This window comes from Anneissia japonica, unplaced genomic scaffold, assembly GCF_011630105.1.
Source record: "Anneissia japonica isolate Jap-2015-1 unplaced genomic scaffold, ASM1163010v1 scaffold987_len1640505_cov201, whole genome shotgun sequence".
Classification (NCBI taxonomy): domain Eukaryota; kingdom Metazoa; phylum Echinodermata; class Crinoidea; order Comatulida; family Comatulidae; genus Anneissia; species Anneissia japonica.
This window is the reverse complement of record NW_022714175.1, coordinates 633,035-650,269: the sequence shown is the minus strand read 5'-3', so window position 1 is coordinate 650,269 and position 17,235 is coordinate 633,035. Positions and strand designations below refer to the sequence as shown.

The following is a 17,235-nucleotide window of genomic DNA, read 5'->3' as shown; positions in this document are numbered from 1 at the left end:
TTCATTGTCGAACGAAATTATCCGAGACAAAGAAATCAGGCCTTTGTTGAAACTAGGCCTGGACACTATATCAAAAATGTTCTTATTTTAATAAATTTTACGCTTTATTTTTCTTTAAAAATATGAAAATGAAACAGCTTGGAAAACATATTCCGAGTAACTAAATCGTGAATGTATTAATTCCCGGAGACGCATGTCTTATGAATAATCATTAGTTTAGGATCCCTATTTGCATAGTGTTCGAGACTCGAATACATTGTGTTGTGGCGGATCAGCTTGAACCTTTAAGTTCGATGAATGTGATAGGTAAGCGTGATCCATTTCAAAATACTAAACATGAGGGCTTTAGCATGTAAGTCATTTCATACAAATGTAGTCCTTATGTTAACTCATTGTAGTTCATTACGAACATGCTGTGTTATAAATGATTTGTGATACGTTCGAATGTCATTCACGATTGGTTGGCTGAGCAGTGTTGGTTGAGTCGGACAAGCGCACAGGCAGTCGCACACAGTCACACCAATTCAATCTCGAATCTCTAGCCTTGTGTGTGTGTCGACTGAAATATAACCACAATTTTTAATAATAAAAAATATACATATTAATCATTTAAATGTAAGAGGCAAATATTTTTTTGACGAAATGAATTTCATGATGTCGAGTAAAGCAAAAGTACATTTCTGGTAATACAGTACACGGCATATTGAAAATCAAAAGTAACCCACCGCAGTGCTTAGTTTTCAATCTTCTAACGTGTTGAACTTGCAGCAGTGTCCATTATGAATATTCATAGATTTTGTTGACTGGAAAGTTTTGTGCTTAATTTCTTAACTTACCTAAAGTTACATTCACTAAATACACTCAAACAATCTATTTCCTAATGAATGGTAATCAAAATGGACATTTTTATATAATTTAAATGATACAATTAGAATACACAAGTCCACATCTATTGCAATGGATGAAAAGGCAGCCTCATGAATATGGAAGATGATGAATAATTATTTAAATTAGGAAGCTGTTCTTGCTCTTGTACAAAATGGCTGCCTAAAAAAATTTCATCTTCACTACTACTACTGCCAGAATTGGATTTATTTTAGTAGACAAATGAAAAGCATCTAATAAATCTGTTGCAACTAATGCCAATGTTTTAAGCTAACATTCAGAGCAGTTAATACTGGTATTTAATAATAATTGAATTTAGAAGATTGGCTTGTGAAAAGTAATTTATTTATGTTAAAGCAATGCAAGCTTGACTGATTTGAAATTCCAGTTCTGAAGCCATTGCACTTGTTAATTTTTATGCAAATTTGTGTGATATTAAGCATAGCAGATACCAATCCACACACATAATATCCAGAGATAGCCATTCTGTTTTTTTAAATATCAATATTCATATGGTACATCAATTCTTGGTTTAACTTTGCCAAACCCCACAGAATTTGACATCAGTTCTCATTGCTGTCTGTAGAATATAACTAAATAATGAATCTTTTCTCATTAGGTACCTCGTATACAGTACCTCTAAATGAGGTAAAAATAATTATTTAATTTTAATTTTCTAAATTTTTACAGCAGTGGGATGCACTAATATGCCAAAAATAAATTATATTTTTTATTTGATTTTAAAGTAATTGATGGACAGCAGCCTTGTGAAACAACGTATACAAAATCAAATCTAACCTTGATTATCTTTGTGTGCCAGCCTTTGGTGTAGATGTAACATTGGTCACTTCGTGAATTTTAAAAATGGCCAGTCATTCCTCCTTTGTTTTCAAGAATCCCAGACAAGATTTTTTTTGTTATTTTAAATTTGGCCTAATGTTCAAAACATAGAAATAATAATGATTTTAAGCGCAAAGTGCCAGAGCTTTGATGAACATTGAAAAAAAAAGAAAAGAAAAACCACTTCAAGATTGGGCAGGGTTGATCATCTGATTTCTAAAAGAACGACATACAGAACTGTACTGTACAATCATTTTCATTTCACCCGCAAGTTCCCTTTTAGTATAAAAAAGAACCCCCCTATCAAAATCCTGGCTACGGGCTTGAAGGGAACACCCTAATCATATTTAGGCCTATATACAGGGGCAGCTCTAGGATATAATTTATGGGGGGGCTAAGATGTCCAACTGGGGGGGGGGGCCTAATGTAAATATTGTTGGGTGCAACTACAGTGCGCAGCGTTATCTGGGAGGGGGTGTTCCCTCCTCCCAAAATGAGATTTTTTTTAAAAATTGGGACTTCTAGATGGCCGGAAATGGCACTGTCAGCCTTGAAAAGTACAAGTTGATAATTAATGTTTATTACAGTACCTACTTGGATGAGAAAACTAGGCCTAATTTTTTTTTTTTTTTTTTTTGGTCCAACTGCCCAACAAGCTTTGGCCAATGGGGGAGCTTGACCAGACCCATGGGGGGGGCTTAAGCCCCTCTGCCCCCGCTGGCGCCTCCCCTGCCTATATTATATAGTAGGCATAGGCGCTTAGGCATTGGTCTTTACCTCAAGCTAGGCCAGCCTTAATTTTCCCAAACTTTCTTTCTTCATGTTGTAGGTTAGTTTTTGCCCAACAACAACCAATCCAACCAAACACACCCATCACAACGAAGACTGCCCACTTTTTTTAGTGCATTATGTAACAAGTTATTTTTAGCAGCGAGAGTCTCTGTGGAACATGCAAGTCTTCATGCTGTGAATCAACGATCCGATCAGCCCACCGCGGTGTTGTCTATTTTTAACCGCAGTTAGCGAGCTGTTTATTTTTAGCGACAGTAAACAAGTTTAAAGAATGGGCTTTGCATTTTCAACTTTACGGTGATCCCAATGTCTGATCTAATCCATTGGGAGAGTTTATAGTCTATCGAATTCGGAGCCAATTCCTTTATAATTTGTGAGCATTTGTTTCTTGCAAAGTTTTTTATACAGTTAAACTAAATGATGCAACAAAAAAAATTAATTAATTAAATAATTAAAAAAAATAAAATTATTCCCGCATCAGTATTTCCAAAATTGTTGACACGGGAGGGAGTGATATCTATTAAATTTTTCTGTTTGCCCTTAGTGCGAGTTGTTTTTGGGTTGCCTCTAATGAAAACAATATTCATGAATAATTTTTAAAATAATTTTTTTCAGCTTTTAAACAATATGGAATTTGAAGGAAGTAGTGATACCACAGGGAAAGCTGTGATTGAAAATGGCACCCCCACTGAGGATGAACATAATATTTGTGATGATGTTCTCGACAGTGATGCCAAATACCATGAGGAGAAAATGGACATTTCCGAGGAAATGGATATCTCCGAGAAAATGGATACCTCTGAGAAAATTGACAACCCTGAGAATATAGACATTCCTCTGAAAAAAGACATCCCTGAGAAAATGGATACTTCTATTCAAGAAGCAGAAAGACAAACTTTCGCAGTGGAAAAAGATGTCATCAAAGAGGGAGACAACACTACTACTACCTCAAGTGAAACCGATCCGAACCATGAGAACACTGAACAGAGCAAACTCAGTGCATCAGTAGCAGAACAGTCTGCTGTTTATATGACAATTAAGCCAGACCCTCATCCAGAACCTATGGATTCCAAAGAGGATGAGAAACCTGGAGAACCATTAAAAAATCAGCAGAAAGATACTACTGAAGAAAATACTGGGGAAAATTTACCATCGGTAGAAAACCAGAGGGATGTATCCATTGTAGAGTCTACTGTAAAAGATGCCACGGAGGAACATGCTGTACTTCAACAAGAAATTCTAGATATAGAAATTAAGAAAAAGGCATTAGATGAAGTTATCAATGAGCAGAGCAGTTCTGACAATCAATCGACCAAGGGATTAGAGTCGGAGGAAACCAAAGATACGGAATTCAGCATGGAAACATCACAAGATACTAAAGATTCCAAAGAGGGCGAGAAACTTCCTGAAGAACCTTCAAAAGACCAGCAAGAAAATGCTGATGTAGCGAATTTATCACTGGGAGAAAATCTGAGGGTTGAATCCATGGAAGAATCTACTGTAGAAGGTAATTTCACAGACAAGAGTTCTTTACCTCAACAGGAAATTTCAAATATAGAAATTAAGAAAGAGGCATTAGAGGAAGTTATCAATGAGCAGAGCAGTTCTGAATGTCAGCCAGCCAAGGGATTAGAGTCAGTGGAATCCAAAAGTAATGAAAGCAATGTGGAAACTTCGCAAGACATTAAAGAATTCAAAGGTGATGAGAAACTTACTACTGAAACTTCAAAAACTCAGCAGGAAAATACTGATGGAGAGAATTCATCAGGAGGAAACCAGAGGGTTATATCCACTGAAGAATCTAATGTAAAATTGAATGTCACAGACAAACATGCTGTACCTCAACAGAAAAGTATTAAGAAAGAAATAAATATTAAGAAAGAAGTATTAGATGTAGCTTATGATGAGCAGGAAAGGTCTGTCACTCAATCAACCAAGGGATTAAAGTCAGTGGAAACCAAAGGTGTGGAAAGCAATGTGGAAAATTCAGAAAACACTAAAGCAAATACTATTATTAAGGAGGAACAGCACACTGATATCGAGAAGACAAGCCACAGAGGGTCGATCATTAGTAATATTGTTTCCAGATTGGCAACTGTTGGCCCAAAATCACAAACTTTGAAAGCACAAGAGGAGGTTTGTTGTTTTTATCACCTTCATTATCATAATTGTTAATATTATTATTGTTGTTAACAATCATCATTGTCCTTAACTGTATGAATTAGTTTTTTAATATATAAGTAATGTTTTTATTAACTTGACTATACAGTACACACCAATAATAATGTACAACATTGTTATTTGACAATATGACAATTAATTTATTGTTTTAATCCATTATACAATTTGTTTACCTTTATTTATAGCATTATAAGGACTATTCAGTATAAACCTATTCTTGATTGTTAAGCTTTTCATAAATTTTACTGACCTCACAGTTTCCTTCAGTGGTTAGACCTACTGTACTGTCGTCATGTGGCCATTCAAAGTAGAGAGGACATGTAATAGAAGACTGCATTATCATAATATAAAAAGCATTATTTTAAATATTTATTTTTATTTTAGAATACTGGCAAGAGTGTTGAAGAACGTGCAAGTTCCTCAATTCTAGGCAGACATGTCAAAGGTGATCAGGAACGTGAACATATTAGGAAGTCACCTGGATCTGCAAGGAAGTTGCCAGTGTTAGCCCCGCTCCAAAAAATTGAGGAAGTTATTGTAATTAATGATGATAGCACCGCCGCTTCTACAGTGAGTGACAAAACCCAGGTGTTAGGCCGTCAAAAATATGCTTTATTTTAATGCAACATTCGATTGATTTGAGAATATAAAGAATTTCCTAAGTATTGAAGAACATGATCTGTTGGTCAAATTTGGAAAACCCACAAACATTTAAATTTCTCATAGAAACAGGCTCAAATAATTTATCAACTGTCACTGACACTTTTATTTAGTTTTAGACTTCTGCTTATTCACAGACCAATATTAAAAATTAACTTAAAATACAATGTAAGCAATTCATAATAGATTTTATTGTTCAAATTAATTACCCTTAGCAAATCCTTTGTTTTATTTCCCCCAAAACATTCTGGTTTTAATTGTGTGAATAATTGTGTTACCAAGTCATTATTATATTGTATCGCTGTCATTGATTGTAATCGGCTAAAATTTATTTGATTTTATAGCAGCAAGATCACCAAAGTCGCATCTGCTCAAACTGTTGTCAAGCGATTGCTGAGCCTTTTGTTGGCAAATGGACAACAATGACAGTATCTGGTCAGCTGAAGCAGTTCTGCTCAGTTTCTTGTATGAACATTAGCCCAACACAGCTCACACTTTGCTCTTACTGTAAAAAAGACCTGACAAAGGACAAGGTGGGTGCCCCAAGTGGACCCAAGGATAAATTCCTCGAGTTCTGTTCTCATGAATGTGTCCTCTCGTATGAGGAACGCAAAAAGGCTGGTAACTACTGCTATTGTGCTGTTTGCTCCAGTTTGGTTAATATAAAGGTAGGTTGACTATTACTCTTTATTTTATTTGTCATTGTTTATATATTAATTATTTTTTGAATAACATATGATTAACACTCTGACCGCCAGGAGTTTGAAAAAATAGTATCAGCCACCGCCAGTCTTTTTAGCAAATTGTAACACTTTTCTGAAGCTCGTTGAGAGTGTGTATGTGATCAGATGGACATGTAGTGACTACTACAAGAACTACAAACATCTTAGCTTTACAATCTGTGACCTGTAACAGTAAAATGAAAATGACTCACTTTTTGAGGTTTACACAATTTCGCACAGCGAAGCTGAGATAATCGCGATTTCGTGAAAGTAAAGCAATACCGCTCTACGCTAATGTAAACAAACAAATAGTGAAATACTTATGGTCCAGACTGAATATAGTGTTCAAATTGTTAGTACATGTCAGTAATTACCCCATATATCGGATTCCGTAAAAAAAAAAACCTGAAACACGGAGATCTCTGTGTTTGGCGGGCAGAGTGTTAAACAGGTAAACTGTCTAACTACCTCAGAGAGTAAGCCAATACTCATGCATCTTTTGGGAGATTTCGTGTCGATAGCAGATATGATAAAACATTTAAAATACTGTATATTTTTTTCAGAAATTCCCAGTTTTTTTAGGTGGCATTAATTTAATTATTATTTGACATTATTGCCATGCAACATGTTCGCAAAAAAAAGATGGGGGAGGCAATAACCCAGATGCAGGTGTGGTCGGACATTGCTAAAAATCTGTCAGAAGTGGTCAAAGGAACAAAACCTTCAGAAACTATGACAATTCAGGGATTTCAAAGGCTTACGTAATTCACTAATATGTAAAAAAGTGTTTTTTTTTTCTACCCAACTGATTGTATGTATCTTTTTTCAATGGGAGGGGGGTTTGAGCCAGCTCTTCCTACAGGAGCCACTCACAGTGTAGCATGAATATGAGTTTTCCAGTGTCTCTGTATGATAAAACTTTTATTTTAAATTTTTCTCTTTTTTTTATTTGACAGCAGTACAAATATAGCCTCAAGATGAAAGGAAATCTATTTCGCCTTTGTTCTCCCAAATGCCAGAAGGCATTTATGAAAATAAATCATGTTCAGCCTGTGAAGGTTTGCAGTGAATGTAAGAACAAATTCACACAGGAGGGTATATCCAAGGAAGTGAATGGCGTCAAGCAACTTTTCTGCTCTACCCATTGCCAGACTCAGAACAACTCAGTGCCAAATAACTACACAAACTGCCTTATTTGCAAAAAGATAAGCAGCTCAAAACAACTAACAGAAGTTGAAGGCCCAGATGGAGAGAAATTTCTTGTCTGTATTGGTCTGTGTGTTACAAGGTTGATGCACAGGTTGAAAACACGCGACATATCACTCCTACCAAAGGAATCTAATGTGGGAACCAACAAGAATTCCCAAAGTTTTGTGACACGTACACCGGGATCTACAGTACCCTCATCGATACCAGCACCAGCTGTTGCTAAGGACTCCCAACAACAAGTTGCAAATACCCAGTTGGGTAAATCGAGTACGTATGCTACCAATTCTGTTAATTGTAACCACTGCAATGTATACCAAGCTCCTCTGTACCACCTGACGATGAGCGATAGTACAGTAAGGAATTTCTGTTCGTACCCGTGTGTGATTGGCTTCCAGTCACAGTTTAATATGCCACCAGTCACACTGCCTCAGGAGGAGCTGAAGTTACAATGTGAATCATGTCTTAAAGGCTTTACTGGAAAACCTGTCACTCTGTCTTGGAAGAATGAAGTTCATTTTTTCTGTAGTGAAAACTGCTCTGCTACTTACAAAAAGGTAAGCCTTTGTAGATGCGTTTCATATTAATTAATATTTTTCTAACAAATTTTAAAGGTAAATATTATTAATTATATTAGTTTTAAGCTTAAACCCTTTTATTAACTCGTAAACCTATTTTTGTATCAATGAAAATTAAAATTTGTAGTTTATATGTGCTCTTTTTAAGCCTTACAGTATTATTTGGTTACACTTTACATTCTTATAATAATGATTAAATGTTTTTTTATGACATTGATTTTTTTTTTTACTGTAGACACATTGTGTTATAATACTCTGTGATAATTGTATTGAGGAACGTATTCATCATACAACAATCTACTTCTCAGGCAAGGAACGCAACTTTTGCAGTGAAGGTGAATTTTAAATTTTGTATTTAATCATAATATACATATTGAGGATGAATAATCAAGTAACTGATACAGTAGTTTGGATCCCTAAATAGAGACACTACAGCGCACCCTCCAATTCCAAGATCCTTCTAATTCCAGACCACCTTTTCAAAGAAAAAATAACAATCTTCAATCTTCTATTGACACAAGCAAATGTTTACATTGGTATAGTACATCTTGCAAAGGACCTAATGGTCCATAACCACGTGGTAATAGGGGTTGTTTGGACCAGTACACTGGGGTATCCCCCTACTTGTTTCGAAAAATTTACTGGGTTCTTTAAAGTGCACATGAGCCAATTGTGTACACTGGACCTACGGTGCATTGTCCTTCCAAGAAGACTTGTTCCACCATCAGGTGAATGTGCCACCCGAATCAGTGGCGATATTGTGGGTGTAGGTTGCGGTGCCCCTGCCTTAACTGCTCGGCCATTCTTCTCACCTAACTCTCTAATTGGAGACCAGAACCCCATGACCGTCCAAATTTTGATGTACTAATATGATCTTGAATTAGAAGGCAAAATTTTAACCTTAAAATTACAATGATCTATGGCTATGTGAAATTGCTAGCTGTTGAATGCGCTCGTTGATTGAGTTCGGGAGTAATCAGTTTTGGATTACCACCGATTACATCGCAACCGATCGTAGCAGTGTTAGTTGATGTTGTCACCTTGTACTTCTTGGTATAGATGAGCATTATAATGCAGCTTCTTGCCTCCCATATTACTAGTAATGAAAACCATGACTTAAAGAATATTATTTGGAAATAGTCACAGTATGAAATAAACGATGTTATTCCTTTGTTAGGTGATCAGTACGGAGGAGTTGTTAGCACCTCTTTATACCTAAACAAATTGAATGAAACACAGATATGGTTGTTAATTTGTTTAATTTATTGGAGATTTTAAGTAGATCTTTCCCAAATTGTGATAAAAGTGAATTGTTGTTAAGAGTGTTTTTTTTTTTTAATGGACAGGATGCCAGATGCTTTACAAGCAAAGCTTTACCCAAAAGCTAGGTCTTCGCTGGTGCATTTGTAGTTATTGCTCTCAAATCGGACCAACTGTTATTGAAAAGAAAAGTGAAGGACTTTCTATCAAATTCTGCTCCAAGAAATGCAGAGAAGATTATGATAAGTGGCAAAAACAACTTGTTAAGTAAGTGGAACAAAATATTATGTAGTCATTGAAGATAGTCATTGATATTATTCTATATTAAAAGTAAACATTAGTATTAATAGGTATACCATGATTACTACTTTGTTATTTATTCATTTTATTCAGGTATAGAAGTATACATAAAGTAGCCAATGGCTAAATTTATTGCATTTACAAAAATATGGATTTTTTAAATTATGAAATTGTACAAAAAACATTAATAGTTCAAGTTAGTAAACCACACTAATATATCTTGTGAACATTTAAAGAATGGTAAAACTACAATTTTTTAAATAATTGGACTAATTTTCAGGTGTGAGGGATGCAAACAGCAAGGACGCCTTCTGACGGAAACTTTCATGTGGCGAGGAGAGGTGAAGAAAGTCTGCAATCAACTTTGTCTGTTACTGTTCTACACACAGCAAGACATTCCAAATATGTTGACTGAAACTCAACAGAATCTCCAAAATGGAAAACAAACCACCAAAGGTGAAAATAAAGTCAATAATGGTGGACAGGGTTAAAGATTTTGACTATCACATCATTAGTATTGTTATATATTTTCATTAATTATTGATTCTTAATGTTAAGTATTGATGTTGGTCTTATCAGACTTGACTTGTTTTCATTTCAGTTGCTCCCAGCATTCCTGTTATTTCCAATGTTGTTTCCCTGGCCTCAGAACAGAATTCTGGAATCAAGAAAAAACCAGGTTTGTTACTATACTTTTAGAATATGTGAGTTCTTGCGATGCACCAAGTGGATGATTTTTTTATGGTGGACAGCTGGTAGGAAATGCATGCTTTGGCTGCATTCAGGAGACATGTTTCTCCTGAAGATAAGGCTGCTGTCCTAAACGCCTGGATGTTCTCGGCTACTCGTATGGTCTTTTTTGGGAATTTTCTAGACTATGTCTCTCAGGAATTCATTTATTGTTCATTATTCATTTTTTGTTAATTTCTCATTTTATATCTATGTTATTTAAAAAATGCATTGCCCACATGGTTGCATGCCACAAAAGTGTCATTCCAAGTAAATTGTTATATTTACCTCGGTTTTCTCTCTCGTAGTTAACTCATAAATATGTATATAGTGTCTATTTCTGGCCAGGAGGATAAAATATGACTGTGCCTTTGGTCAAGTTTTTTTTTTTCATTGTCATGTTGTCATGTATCGGTCAAGTTAGGATTTATTAATTTTCATTGATGAATCTTTTTTTCTCCTAATTTACAAGTTGAGATGGTGACTAAGCAGACTCAAATTACTACCACACCTATACAGCCAAAGCCAGTGCCGATACCCAGTCTACCGCCACCAAAACAAGTACGCAACAAGATGACCCTGTGTAAACCTATCCAGCAAACTAAGTCCACATACTGCAAGCCACTGACTATTACAAAGGAAACAAATACAGGTAAGTTTTTTTTCCATTTGTCTTGGTATCTTTTTTTTTTTTTTTTTGATACTTAAAATACATAAATCTACCAAAAAAAAGTGCATTATTAGCATGAAAAAAGCTGCAATACTGTACTTTTGTACAGTGAAGATAAATAAAAACCTACAAAAATTTTAAAAAGACCAAAAAATTATAAAACATAGAAAACATCCATTATTTCAGAATTGTTGCCATACTTATTCGTTTTTTAATTTTGGAGGCCCTTATTGGTTATATTTTTCTTTTTTTTATTTTATTTTATTATTTTTTTTGGTTGATTTTCTGTAAAATTAAAGGTTGAATTATTGAGTCAGAGTTTGTTTCATACTAAGTTACATCAAGCTTTGCAGGGGAATAACTCAATAATTGTTACTACATTGATCAATAATTACATGACATTCATTAATCACTAAACTTTAAAATATTCTTCTCTCATCCAATAGAGGATTTGTTTTTGGTCGTTAAAATGTTTGCCTTGTAATCGCAGGGTCCTGGATTCATTTTGTTACTCATTACTAAAACAGCTCCATTTCCCGAACCTCAGTGTGAAATGAAATTTGTGTATAAAATCATTACTTGGCCCTATATGAGAACAGTAGCTTAAAACTGAAGAGGAATAGTAAATTAAAATAAGGTAAATGAATATGTCTTTGTAGTTATAAAAACAAATTTTGTTGATGATTTCAGTTTGAATTTCCAGCTTTGATCACAACCATCTAATATTATTTACTGTTAAACTCACAGAAGGAGATTGGCGCCCGAAGCTAGTGGTGGTTCCAATCCCTGTACCAATATACGTACCAGTACCCATGCAGATGTATACCTCACCGGTGCCACACCCATTGGGTATCCCCACACCTGTACCCATACCAATGTTTCTTCCTGTCACCACCGATAATGCTGATAAGCTGATAGAGACCATCAAGGACATAAAGAATAGAACACCATCAGACCCTCTGGAAGCTGAGCTTCTTGCTATGGCAGATGCTATCGCTGGCAATGATGTAAAAACCGATGTAACACCGATTGATGACCCTGCTTCACCGTTGATAGATACCACAGAAATGTACACAGGTTTGTATAAGTATCTGCAATGAAGCATATTATGTAATGATGATAGCAGCAATGAAAGCATCTTGAATCTCAAATCTTAATGATTGTTGACCTCTTTTGTGTTGTTAGATGACATAGGACTTTTGACGGAGGAAGAGGCTGTACCAACTTGCGAAGAACCTGTCACGGATGAAGCAACTATCCACCAGTTGGAACAAGACATACTGGCATTGTCCAATGCAATGACAGGGGATACCATTCCAGAGAAATCAGAAAAAAGTAATGCCTCATTTAAGTAGTCTATTCATTAAGTACACTAAAATCCAATCAAATTTATTTCTCTTGCAAGATGGATAATGCATTTCGTTATTTAATCAAGTCAGTAAAACAAACTTTATGTAGCCATCTTTGCCAAGATTTGTGAATATGAAAATCGTAAAATTTTAATAGCAACTTATACAGTTATTATTAGAAATAAACATGTATTTTTATTGAATGTGTGATTCCTTCTCAGCTTCAGAAGGAGTGGTGTCTCGCTTAACAAGATCTGGTAGACAACCCACCAAGGCAGAAGTTAAGCAGCCTAGCCCAACAAAAAAACGAAAACGGGCAGGCCAACGATCGTCTACTCGAAACAAACGTACAAAAGTAGATAGTGAAAGCGAGGAAGAAAATGAAGTTGAAGAAAATGAGAAAGTTGTTGATAAACAAGCCGTCGAGGAGAGACACTATACAATTGGGATTGGCGCTTATAAATTGTGGGTGGCAACCAAGAACGCGGAACTAAAGCAGAAGTCGCAACAAGGAGGCAAAGCCTTCTCATTCAAAGTGGACATCCTGGCTAACACTTCAGATGAACTAAGTTACACCCTCTGCCACTTTGTCAAAGAAGCACGACAGCCAAACGGCGATGAGTACCCACCTCCCCTACTCTTTTACATCCTTCTTACCATCCAGCATCATTTATTCAACTCGGGTCATCCAGATAACATCTTTACAGACCTAATTTTCTCTCGTTTTATGCAGTATCTGATGGAGAAGATAAAACTATGGCAACCAGAATTTAAGCCCGGATCTCCTGTGGTCATTAACAGTAACATAACTGAGGAGTTGATGTGGGAATGTAAGCAACTTGGAGCTCATTCCCCTTATGTTCTGCTGAACACATTGGTTTATTTCAACACAAAATTTTTCCTCTTGAAGACTGTTCAGGATCATAAGGATCTTCTATTTGGCATGATGTTCAAGGATTGGAAAAAGAGTGGACTGAAAAACAAAATTGTCTGCTTACGATATTTTCCTACCAGGCTGCGAAAAAAACGTAAGTCTTCTATTTCCATGATTTGACCACATCAAAGCATACATTGACCAATGGTAATACTTTAGAAATGCTTTGACAAACATTGTTGTTAGTACCTATACTTACAATCATATACTTAATTATGTGTAATTTAGTGTCCAAAAACATTTGAGATCTGAATTTATAATAAGAATATTTTTACTCAGTTAATTGTGAAATATCTTTTTTATTTTTCAGTTGAAGCAACCACCTGTAAAATTCAAAAGAGGGATTTATTAGAAAAGAATTATTTGGAGCAAACAGAAAATCTTGATAATCCTCTTCAATGTCCTGTGAAGCTGTATGAATTCTACCTATCGAAATGGTAAGCATAACTGACTTGGCTACAATTCGTAAGTACAGTGTATACAGGAACACGCTGTAATACATTATATTTACGTAGTGGAAGCGGCTTGTGTAACAGTTGTGGCTCAAATTCTCAACTTGTTGGTAAGGGTTTGGACCCCTTCCTGTTCATGTAGCTTGCATCCTTTTGCAATAATAATAACAACAACAATAATCATGATTTATAATGCGCACATCTCCACCACAGGTGCTCAAGGCGCAGTGTCAAATTTCGCCTTAAAATAAAATAGATCCATAAGACTACAGTATGTTGTTAGGCTCAACTACCCTTGCCATGCACTATACTTTGAATATGTTGAAGTAAAGTCTCCTGTATTCTTGATCAAATTTTGGCATCCCACTCAAGAACCAATCTTCCTACAATCTGGAAGTGTCAGTCTATTTTATGTGAGGGAAAGGTTGTATTTTTGCATGCGCTTGTATTATACATGTGAGAAAACAAATCCATTAACAGTGACGTCAGTTTCGTTTGTCACTCTAATAAATATGTATTCCTACCAGTAATGTGAGAAAATTGTGAATACATGTGTGTGAGCATACTATAAATATAATATAATTTTTTTGGAGGTGTACTTACATTCAGACTGACTTTATCTTCGATTATGATGATGATTATGATAGCATATGAGTATGAATATTATTTATTGTACAATTCCAAATATTGACAGCATTCAATTTGAAAAGAAGTCCCTCTTTAGTTTGCAAAAGTAATCTTGAATATAAGCCCATCCAAGGGTCCCGAAAAAAGGAAGCCCAGGACTTCTATTCGAGGTTTTATGGTACCTGTATTTAAACTTTTGACTGTTTATCTTTTATTTTTATTAAAGATAAAATTTCTGCAATTGTTTTTTTTCAGCCCTGAGTCTGTAAAGGGCAAACAAAATTCACTGTACTTAATTCCTGAGAGGATGTGCATTCCAGACAGTCCGGTATGGTATTCCAGTTGCGTAGCGGAAGATGCCTTGCTGGAGAAGATGCTGGCAAAGACGCTGATGGTTAAAGACATCCACGAATACTGGGCAGAGAAGGGTAACAAGGCTGACGATGATGAAGATGGTGATGATGACTATGTGCCAGAAGACGATGACAGTTAAACCAAGTAGTCAATTGAAAGAAAGTTGGTGTAGAACCAGTGGCGGAGCTAGCATTTCCCCAGCGGCAGAGCAACACCCCTGACAGGCAGGGATAGAGTTGTGTTTGGGCCATTGAGAAAATTTTTGAAAATAATAAGCCGCTAGACACTCATACAGGGCATCTTGACATTTAAAATATAAGTCTATTTCGTGAATACTTACCTGGATAAACAAACTAATTGCCATTGTTCCCAAAATGGAACACACCTTAAAATATAATTTTTTTCTATCTACCAACTTTTTTCTATCTTCTAACTTCCATGATGGGGACTGGTAGCCCCTCCTGGTCCCCCATAGCACTGCCACTGTATAGAACATTAGTGGGTTATAATCAGGTTGTATAAAAACAAAAATGAAATTTGAATAATGAATTGTACAGTATAAATGATCTTTGATAGTAGAAAATAGTACAAAATGAATTATTTGTGATTATGAGGAAGTGGTGGTGGTGGCGGATAGAGGAATTGTGCATACACTATAAGTACTGTTGCCAGTATCAATTATACAGATGTACACAAAGTTTTAGTAGATAGTAAATGATTCTGCCTTGAGTTAAAACAAAAGTAGCTTTGATGTGAATTAATTTCATCATTTCATAAACAGCTCAATGAATTACCACGATGAAAAAGGTAATTTGAATACTGAAATAAAATTTACAGTAACCTACACAAACCTAATGGTGATAATAATACGAATGGCTATATTTAAACATAAATACCTCTTACTCTACAGTTTTAATTTGTACAATTTTAATTTTTGTTAATAAAATCTTTTTGAAGTAATACTCTGGTTAATTCAATACTTTTGTTAGTTTGATGAATTTTCAATTTTATCGTAGCTATTCATGTACTTTAGGAGTAGTGGAGTAACATTTGGGAGCTGGTCTACAGTCTACAAGTTAAAGATGTTATCTGCTGTAGACTACAGCAGTGACTTGAGCATGTGGACCCAATGACCTGGGAAAAAAGGCTTTGTTTTTAAACATAAAGGCGCTATATAACTGAATAGATAAATACTGTAAATAAATAAAAATAGAAATTCCCTTCATCAATATAGGTAAAAAAATTCACATTCCAATGCAATATACATACCTTGGTCATTATGTGCTACATAGATATTTAATATTATTCAATAATGATAATTTTACCTTGGTCATATTATTAAGAAAGTCTTAATTATTTTAATACTCTTTGTTCTACAGTTATCAATTATTGTCGCTCTTCAATTGATATTGTGATGTGATTCTGTCAGTTGGTAATTCTGATTGTTATCTGTTGTTTTGGTAATGGGTCGCTAGGCGTTAGATCCACCAATACAGTTTCTGGCAGCCTGTGTTGGTAATTCAAAAACATTGACAATTACCATAACAGTAAAGTCACATTCCAATCAGCCTAGTAGTAAGCATTGTAAATTAATATCCTGTACATATTTTTTTTTTTTTTTTGTACTTAAGAAGCCATTATTCTACTGTATATTTTAATTTTGTTTGTTCATATACTAGTTTTGTAGGTTGTTTTGTTTGTATTTGTAACTTAATTATTTTGATTTGATTTCTTTACATGTACATCAAAATACAATATTGAAGCATGGTTGAAGTAAGCTTTAACATCATAAAGGCCTCTGCAGACTAACAAATTTTATTTGACAAAAACATGCGACATGTCTAAGTATGGTGACATCACATGACATCACATTACGACCATATATAGGCACATCATGACTATATATGGGCATACAACAGATATTTGTCAAATAAAAAATGTTAGTCTGGATGGAACTTTAGTTTGCTTTCAAAGATTTTGTTTAGTTAGTGGATTTCAAATAATATTAATAATGTTATACAGTATCTTCCAAATAGGTGCATTTTGATCACACTCAACCTTGAGGTTGTGTTGTGGCCAAGGCCATATGATTTTGAGCAAGCTATATCTGAAATCATCTATCTCCATTTGGAGTATAGTATGATTTAATAACATTGCATCAATGCTGAAAGTATTGCGCTATAAAATCCAATACAGTACAATTGAACTATTGTCTCATCCATTTACCTACTTGTGTATTGCTGCTTCTTTTAGTTTCTCGTGTTACATTCACCCCAATAATAATCTGAAATATAAGACGCTATAGATGTTCTCGGGAGTGACGGAAAATGCTTGCTTTTCAAAATCCCAATGAATGTACTGTAATCAGTGGCTGTAACACAGACGTTCCTCGTTTGTCATTGGGGCAGCAACAGAATGTAGATAAAGACCCTGCACATGAACGTCAAATAGAGGAGAGATTATAATATAACAATATGTATTCAAGTAATCATAAGAAGAGATGATGTCTAAATCATTCTTATGTCATCTTAATGATTTCAAAATCGGGATCATGTTTACTGATTGACTATGTTGTACTGCTTAAATATTTTGGGTCAAAATAATAATAGTTTAAAAAACTGTATTGTATAGTAGACATTTATTTTTTGTAAATTATTTCATTTTCTTTGTCAGGTACAATACTGTAAAGTTTTAAA

The 17,235-nt window shown here is 35.0% G+C and overlaps 1 protein-coding gene across 4 annotated transcripts; it reads left to right on the top strand.

Moving 5' to 3' along the window:
- The first annotated feature begins 80 nt into the window (after positions 1–80).
- On the top strand, positions 81–17,157 carry LOC117108936 (zinc finger MYM-type protein 2-like). Of its 4 annotated transcripts, none has more exons than XM_033251123.1 (15): positions 81–306; positions 3,133–4,653; positions 5,083–5,268; positions 5,706–6,026; positions 7,037–7,843; positions 8,100–8,199; positions 9,211–9,391; positions 9,705–9,880; positions 10,026–10,103; positions 10,626–10,805; positions 11,571–11,900; positions 12,009–12,158; positions 12,394–13,200; positions 13,417–13,543; positions 14,441–17,157. In XM_033251123.1, exons 2-15 carry the CDS (start codon positions 3,145–3,147, stop codon positions 14,676–14,678), a joined length of 5,190 nt encoding a protein of 1,729 aa, XP_033107014.1. In that variant the 5' UTR covers positions 81–306; positions 3,133–3,144; the 3' UTR covers positions 14,679–17,157. The 4 variants fall into 4 exon arrangements, with proteins under 4 accessions (XP_033107014.1, XP_033107013.1, XP_033107011.1 ...); XM_033251122.1 differs by having other exon boundaries at positions 5,703–6,026; positions 7,040–7,843; XM_033251120.1 differs by having other exon boundaries at positions 5,703–6,026.
- The last annotated feature ends 78 nt before the right edge of the window (positions 17,158–17,235 follow it).

What these genes read in the sequence shown, in the direction of transcription:
- LOC117108936 (XM_033251120.1), top strand. Translation starts at nt 3,145, where the DNA reads ATGGAATTTGAAGGAAGTAGTGATACCACAGGGAAAGCTGTGATTGAA. An exon ending in ATAGCACCGCCGCTTCTACA is followed by an intron (nt 5,269 to 5,702) that starts GTGAGTGACAAA and finishes TTGATTTTATAG; the next exon opens with CAGCAAGATCACCAAAGTCG. An exon ending in GAATTCTACCTATCGAAATG is followed by an intron (nt 13,544 to 14,440) that starts GTAAGCATAACT and finishes GTTTTTTTTCAG; the next exon opens with CCCTGAGTCTGTAAAGGGCA.